Below are 8,275 nucleotides of genomic sequence, written 5' to 3'. Positions count from 1 at the left end.
AATGAATGTTTAAAGAAGAAAATGAGGTCAATCTGAACAGAGGTTCTGCAGTGCAGGATTCACCTGATCCTGTGGTAGACTTCATGCAGGGCATGTGCCTGGCTTTCCAGCAGAGGATAGGCTGGCTCAGGGTAGTCCCAACACACAGAGAAGCACAGACGGGGGAAAAAAATGAAAATGGAAAGAGGTAGGTGGTGGAATAGAAGAAGAGACATGAGCCACGCTTTTAGAAAGGCCAGTCTTCCTTCTTCCTGTCAGCATTTTCTAGAATAGTTGAGGATGGTCAGGTATTCTGAAAGCAGTGGCCTGAAGATTCCTCCTTTATCTGGTAGTTTTTGGAAGAACTTCCCCAGAATCATGGTCAGCAGCTTTATCAGGGGTAGCACCTTCTGCCACAGTAGCGGCTTCCAAAACCAGAGAGGTCAAAGCCCCCCGAGGTGATGGGCACACCTTCAGAGCTGAGGATGCTGCCAACGGCAGCGGAGGTGGAGGAGCCCACAACGGTGTTCTGCGGGAAGGAGCTGAGGATGGGTCCGGGCAGGGTCACCACCACGGGAGAGGGCTCGATGACAACGTTGGAGTTCTGGCACTGCCTGACACAGGGCTCATTGCAGCTGCTGGCCAGAGGGGTCGGGCCGCAGGGCCGGCATGGCACGCACTGGGAGTAGCAGGACATGTCTTGGGATTAGAAGTAAACCTAGGAGAGAATTGGGAGGAAGCACTGTACATGACTATGTGAAGAGCAAGTGGATACCCTCTCACAAAGGAGCCCAGGCAGCTACTATGAATGGAGATGAAGACATCATGTCACATCCCTTTATCATGCCAGAGCCCTACAAAGAGTAGCCTGACCCAGGGAGACTCACAGAGTGCAAAAATCACAAGCCATATAAGCAGTGTCCCAGTCACTCTCAGCAGACTTATCCTTCTCCCACAGCAAGAATGTCCAATCCCCAGCATAGGGCAGAATAACTATTTGATAAGAAGGCCACCGAGGCAAAATCTCGCTTTGCAAGAGGACGGAGGGCTTCACACTTACCTGGTTCCCAAGGAGAAAGAGGCAAGAGAAGTGGATGGGAGAGCTGGGAATTGGGCTGCCTTTTATACTGGTCCTTCATTGCTGCAGGCCCAGAGGTACTCTTAGCAGAGGTAATAATTTTCTGACAAGCTCACCTTAAATGCAAGCCATCCTTGCTAATGATATGAGCTGTGCTTTAGTTTCCTGCAGTGTTGCCTTTTCATTTCCAGATTTATGCCATGCCCATCCTCTAATGAAGGTTTTTTTGAGTGCTGAAATGAAAGGCCCAAGGATTTTTAGGGCAGGATTGCACTGATGAGACAGAAAACTCAGCTCAAGTGTTGGACCGGTCCTGAGCAGGTAAGTGTCATCAGCTTGGTTCACTACAGTGGGGCTCTTTGAAGTGCCATCCTCAGGATAATTTCCAGCAAGTATCATCTGAATACCCAAGTCTTCCTGTGCGTGAGGATGTGCCATGTCCTTTTTTTTCCCTGTCTCCTCATCTCGCTTTGATGGCCATTTTTTTTTGGCCTTCCCATAGGTGTAGGTTTCCTGCTGGTTTTTAACCCCACATCCCATGTAACACTCTGGAAAAAAGTTCTTGATTCTTTGACTTGTCTCCTCTCTATGCTATCTGTGAGTTCACAGAAAATGTCATAGAATCATAGCATAGTTTTGATTGGAAGGGATCTGAAAGATCTCTAGTTCCATCCACCTCTATAAGCAGGGATACTTTCCACTAAATTGGGTGGTTCAGAGTCCTGTCCAGCATGACTCTGAATATTGCCAGGGATGGGGCATACACAACTACTCTGGGCAACCTGTGTAATTGAAGAATGTATTCCTAATATCTAACCTGAATCTACTCTTTTTTACTTTAATGACATTATACCTTCTCCTATAATTACACTCACTGATAAAGAGTTGTTTAGACAGAAAATGACTATACTGCACTTGTAGGAGAGAGGCTAGAATATATTTATTGATATAATATAGATAATATATGGTTTTATATATATATATAGATTTAACAAATCTTTATTGTAACTAAGGCTCAAGTTAACGAGATTCGAGATGGCTGGACACACATTTATTTACAACATAGAGGGTAGGCTTAAACACACACATACATCCACACACATACTCTGTGAACAGTGCTCTTGTCATACTGAATCTTACTGGTGCAGCAAAGAGTTGGCTCTGGAAACAGCTGTTCTGGAAGCTGACTATGTTAGCCATGATGGCTTCTAGGAAATTTTAGCTGAGATTTTCTTTCTGTTGGAACAAACATTTATTGGAGAGGTATGGATTTGAAGGATGGAATGTTCTGAGGATTAAGAATTGGTTGACTGGATGCAGCCAAAGTGTTGTGATTAATGGTTCTGTGTCAGGGTGGAGTTCTGTCACAAGCGGTGTCCCTCAGGGGTCAGTCTTGCGACTGGTGCTCTTCAACAGCCATCAGGGAAGAGGGAGGTGATTGTCCCCCTCGTCTCAGCTGTTGTGAAGCCCCAACTGGAGTACTGTGTCCATACCTGGGGCCCCCAGCACAGGAAAGATGCATAGTTCTTGAAATGAATCCAGAGAAGGGCCACTAAGATGGTCAGAGGGCTGGAGCACCTCTCTTATGAGGAACGGTTGAGGGAACTGGTGGGATTATTTAGCTTAGAGAAGGGAAGGCTCCGGGGAGATCTCTTTGTGGCCTTCCAATATTTGAAGGGAGCATATAAAAAGGAGAGGGATGGCTGTTTACGAGGGTGGATAGTGATAGGACAAGGGGGAATGGTCTTAAACAGAGACAGGGGAGGTTTAGATTGGATATTAGAAGGAAGTTCTTCACCCGGAGGGTGGTGAGGCACTGGAACAAGTTGCCCAAGGAGGCTGTTGATGCCCCATCCCTGGAGGCATTCAAGGCCAGGCTGGATGTGACTCTGGGCAGCCTGGTCTGGTGGTTGGCAATCCTGCACATGCCAGGGGGGTTGAAACTGGATGATCATTGTGGTCCTTTTCAACCCAGGCCATCCTATGATTCTATGACTCTGTGATTCTATCATAGTGAAGATGTGTCAGAAAAAAGGGACAGAACAAGGGAAAATCAGAAGGAAAAGAGATTGAAGAAAGGAGATTTCCTGTTCCTGAGAGGAATGGGGAAGTAGAAAAGTAGCTTCAAGAAAGGATCAAGCTGTTTTGAAGGCCACTGGGAGGAGGATTTTAGTTCTGTCCTCATGCTTGGAAAGTACCAGATGGGTGAGAGAAGGTTCAAAGATTTGAGAAAAGCAGGAAATCTAGTAGACAAAAAAATAGATTTGTTGGTTTGTGGGTACACTACTAAGTCATTCCAAAATGAGAGTCTAACTTTTTATTTTTCTAGCTGCTACATACTGATAATGACTGTCTAGGAGATTAATCTTTACCATTTCCTTCATATTTGTTACTTCCCAGGTGTCCTGAAGAACAAATGCCATTACTTAGGTTGCCAAAGACTGGGAGACCCATTGAAGGCTTAGTTGTCACTAAGGGTGCAGACAGAGGGTCTACATTATCATTCTCTGTTAACAGTCTCACATCTTCTGTGCTTCCATGTCTACTCTCACAATTGGGAAGTTGGATATACGTAGTGTCTGCAAAGAAGTCAGGAGATGGTTTTTCCACACAGCCATCTGCAGTTTCCCAGAATTCCAGGGCATCTTCCATAAAGAAGTCCATAGTGTTGTTGACTGAGCAACCAAAATGAGTCACTGCCAGAGCAGGCAGAACCAGAGAGGGAGTGTTTGAGGTATGAGAACATTCCTTTTATCTTTCCCACTTTCTTTACCCTCTTTGCTAATTCATTTCGAGCAACTCTGCTCTTGAGGAAGGTGGATTTCTGATTCTCATATACCAACAGCTGAATTGGTCTCAGCCTTCACCTCAGATCATTGTTGAGTCCATCCATCATGTTAGAAGGGAACTGTGCTATGGACTCAATCCCAGTTCTGTATTTTACCACTGCCCAAAGCCCCCCAAAACAGCCTGTAGTGTTTGGACCTCACAAGCTGGAATCAAGAGGCATTAGGGACACTATAAGAAAGTAACAATCCACATTCACTTCTCTGTCATCCCAGATAGTTCCTTTGTCCCTGAATGCACGCTTTGGGGCTCTTACTACCTTTTGTATAGCCTAGTGTTTTCACCAGCAAAGCTTATTGTGGGGAGATGTTTCCTCCATTAGTGGCACAGATTTACTCTCTATTATCTTAACACAGATCCCGTGAGCGTGAGTTCCACTGGAGGACAAATTCCCCATGGAACAAAGCTCTAGTGTCCCAGAAAAAGTGAGGAGATGGAGATTTTCTCACAATGGCAAATTCCCTAGTAACATTTCTGCAGGTCTCAGTCAAGTCTTGGTCTCTGACAACAGAAAAAAGGTGCTGAGGGCCTAGAAAGTTGAGTAGAAACAGTGGCTCTGATCTGAACCATAGCAGGAGGACTGTGAGGAGAGCATTGCCTAGTGCATGGGATCTTGCATGCATGAACTCTTATTTAAATTCAGCAGTGCCTTCAGGAGTTCCTTCTCTGCACAGGAAATGGTGGTTCCCTCAGGATGACAAACGTTTTAATCACTACCTTGAAAGAAAATTGTAGTATGATTGAAGAGAGTACTTAAATGTTGCTGATAATAATGAAGCTGCATGTCTTTCATACAAATTCAGGGAAGATGAAACTGAGAACACAGAGGTCATGAGGCTGCAGAAAGCAGTGAGTTGTTTTGGGGTACCATTTTGGCTATTATTCTCCCAGTGAACAACAACATGTAAACTGACCAAAAAGTGGGGATTTCCCACAGGAGTGTATAAGGAACAGGTGCTTTGTGCAACTTAGGATGTGCAGAGCTGTAATAGATCCTGAAATTGTGGTACTCTAGGGAATATGGGTTCAGTGCCTTGACTTCTTCATTACCCTGCCTCACCACTGTGCAATCTGAGGTCACCCACAGTTCACAAGGCAGGTTTAGCAAGGTCGAGGTGTAGATCATGGGTGTCCAACCTTTTGACTTGCCTGGGCTACACTGAGTGAAGAGGAATTGTCTTGGGCCACATATAGAAGACATAATAGAGTTAATGTATATAATTAACACAATTTTTATTTTTACATAGTCTTTATTAAAACAAAAATGAAGGCAATAAAAGCATAAAACCAGTGGGAACTTGATCTTGTTCTTGTGAAACTGTTGCATAAATATCTGGTTCTATGGAGATGGTTGCAGTTCTTAGTGAGTTCTCAAGCTGCTCATCAGAGATTTTTTATCTAATTTTACTCTTCCTGTCCTCCATCCTTGACAATAATTGTTCACAAATATATGCACTGCCAAAAAGTGATGACATTAAAAAGGCGTGATTGTGAAGCAAGGGATATTTCTCTCTCTTAAGATAGGGCTTATAAAAGTCTAGTGAAGAGACATAATCAAATTTTTGTAACTCTGAACACTCCATTTGAAAATTTGCATATTTATGTCGTCTGAAGATGGAGTTGCAAATACATAAGAAAAAATGATTATTTTTTTGGCTGTCTTGAAACCTATTCACAAATTCCTTTACCAAAGTGGAAAGTAATGCAATTATTACTTGTAAATTGCCCCCATGTGTTCGGAATAGCAGAAACACTAATGAAGTACATATTGTAAAACTAATGAGAATACGCTACAAATATTGAAAATTTAAGAATTTGTCAGCATTGCGTGAGTATTCTGGATATTTCTTTGGCAGTGAATATGTTAACTTATTCAATTATTTCATGAAATAACACAGCTCATGTTTAATAATAAAATGAGAAAACCTACACATCTGCTTAATAACAAAAACGTGTCTTCACAGGCGCTTGTAGGTATGTTGAAATATTATTATCACTGTATTTTACTCACTAAGTGGCACAAGAGCACATAACATATAATACACATGGATTTTGATTTGACTGAGTGTTTGTGGTGAGTGCAAAAGGAAATAATTCTGCACTGCACTTCTCCATACTGCATTCTGTTGTTGCATGTGCAGTCCATGCTCAAGCTGTGCAATCAACTCATAAAAATGTTTTTTGTCTCTTCCTCTAGTGAATGCAGTCCCAGAGATCTCAATGCGTGTATCTGCCCCAGTGGTTGCTCCTAGCCAAAGCCTCTGATGTGCCCAGGATTTGGCCCAGATGATGCCCATTGCAAAAATGACCCAGCATAGAGCAGGGGCTGAGGGCAAAAGCTTGTTCCACTATCATCCAAATGGCACAGCGAGACTCAAGCTAATAACTACTCCTGCACAGAAACTCTTCAGAGACTGAATTTGTCAATAGGGTGCCCTCAAGGGACCTCAGGGGTCCAAGAAAGCTGTTACAGTCTTAGGGAGACAAAGTGTTGTACAGCAGCTGTGGGGCTTTGGGCACTGGTGGCTTTCCTAGGCCTCATGGGGCTGTTGGGTTCACAGGAAGTGACAAGTCCATTTTGTAGCCTGGGTGCGGCTGTTATCAGTACCAACTTGTGAATTACCCCCCAACTCTGCATGTCTGGGCAGCAGTTGGGCCATGACAGTACTGTTACACTGTATGAAATACCTATTCCACCTGCCTGTGCCCATGTGTTCTAGCCATTAATCTTATATTGGGTGATGGAGGGGAAGAAGATAAGGCTATGGGCTGTCCCTGGACTGTCCGCAGGACTATGATCTCCCTATCCTCACTCACTCTTGCTATCCTTCGGTGCCATCCTCTGTCTAAGCCTCCTATCCTTGAGCAGCTCTACCCAGACCAAGAGACAATTCACAGAGTCAGAATGACTTAGGTTGGAAGGGAGTTGAAGATCATCTAGTTCTGTCCTCCTTGCCATGGGCTGGATTCCTGCATCAAGAACCCCATTACCTATGGGGCTGATAATCAAATCCATGATTTCCTACAGCCATGTACTTTTTCCTCATTTAAAAGCAGCTGTGCCTAGACTTACATTCACGAAGCATGCTCCAGGACACAGAGGGGGTTTATGCAGGCAGAGAAACAGCTCAGCAAAGGCAAAGACCTTTTTGTCTATTGCCTATTGACTGGGGAGTAGCCAGGGATGTCCTTCTGGGCTTAAAAGAACAGGGCACAAAAGACAGTCCACTGCAGCAAGTCCCTTACTTTGGGAATAATGAAGAGTCCCCCTATCCACCAAAACTATTATTCTCTAAAAAGTTGCATTATTTTTCTGAGCAGTTTTGCCACATAGGAGATTAGGACAGAGGGGAGAGGAGTCGGAAGAAAGACAACTTTAATGAGTCTACATATGGAAAGAAGATGCACTGGGGGGCAGCTGCTAATGTGGTGGTATCCCTGCATGGTGTCCATCTGTCTGCCTCACACAGGGAGGGAGGCCATCAGTTCCCCTTCTAGGGTGGTGTTGGGAGGTGGAAATGGCAGAGGAAAGAGAGAGAAACAAGCAGAAAAAAACTTGGATGCTGCCCGTGTTTTCAGAGAGCCCAGAATGGTCAGTTTCTGCAGTCCTTTGCAGGTGAATCCAAGAATGAATGTCTGTTCTAAATACAATGGACTAAAGCTCTATCTTCTGCCAATGATCACTTTCTGGGTTCCTGATGTTCTCTGGGATCTCCTCCAGCAATTTTAGCAGGGGAGGCATTTTCTGCTACACTAGCAGCTACCAAAGCAGGAGAGACAGTAGCAGAGCTCATAGTGTAGCTGCCAGTTTTTTGAGCAGGACATGTCTGGGTGCTGGAGGTTCACCTGGGAAAAAGAAGGGGGAAGCGTATGAGAAGCAGCACTGTGCCAAGCCATGGAAGAAGAGATGGCACCTACTGGTTTAGCATACACTGCCTAGCTCAAAGCCCAGGATCCACCTCAGTAAGCCCTAGCCTCATTCTGTAGAATACCTTCTCTCCTCCTCCTTGTTCCATGTGAGGAAGCTGCCATTCCCCAGGTAGGACAGTTGGTATCAGCTCAGACGTTTATTAGGAGAGTGGTGATCTTGAAGGAGGAGGAGAAATAGCATCACACACACCTCATCTCCAATGAGAAGGAGGCAAGAGAAGTGGATGAGAGTAGAGAGGAGCCAGCTTTTATAGTAGTCCTGCACTGCCCTAGTCAGAGTCACTCTTTGTAGAGGTAATTATTTTCTGAGTCTCATGTCAAATGCCAAGTATGCTAATGATATGGGTTGAGTTTTGGTTTCCAGCATTGTTACCTTTTCATTTTCTGGCTTATGCCACATGCTTTCACGTAAGAAGACTTTTTTAAATGAAAGAGAAAAGT

General features: G+C 44.4%; 1 protein-coding gene across 1 annotated transcript; it reads right to left on the bottom strand.

Moving 5' to 3' along the window:
* Nucleotides 1-373: 373 nt before the first annotated feature.
* On the bottom strand, nt 374-1,118 carry LOC122170333 (feather beta keratin-like). The gene is made up of 2 exons (XM_042837087.1): nt 1,040-1,118; nt 374-678 (listed from the first exon to the last, which is right to left on the bottom strand). Exons 1-2 carry the CDS (start codon nt 1,116-1,118, stop codon nt 374-376), a joined length of 384 nt encoding a protein of 127 aa, XP_042693021.1.
* Nucleotides 1,119-8,275: the final 7,157 nt, after the last annotated feature.

Source organism: Centrocercus urophasianus, unplaced genomic scaffold (assembly GCF_019232065.1).
Source record: "Centrocercus urophasianus isolate 14NV4802_14NV808 unplaced genomic scaffold, USGS_Curo_1.0 seq_669, whole genome shotgun sequence".
Taxonomy (NCBI): domain Eukaryota; kingdom Metazoa; phylum Chordata; class Aves; order Galliformes; family Phasianidae; genus Centrocercus; species Centrocercus urophasianus.
Note: the sequence above shows the minus strand (reverse complement) of the source record. Positions and strands in the feature narration are given on the sequence as shown.

Bases quoted from the DNA above. Each gene is read 5' to 3' on its own strand.
- LOC122170333 (XM_042837087.1), bottom strand. From the start codon at position 1,118: ATGAAGGACCAGTATAAAAGGCAGCCCAATTCCCAGCTCTCCCATCCA. The intron at 679-1,039 runs GTAAGTGTGAAG...TCTAATCCCAAG, and splicing joins TCTTTCTCCTTGGGAACCAG to ACATGTCCTGCTACTCCCAG.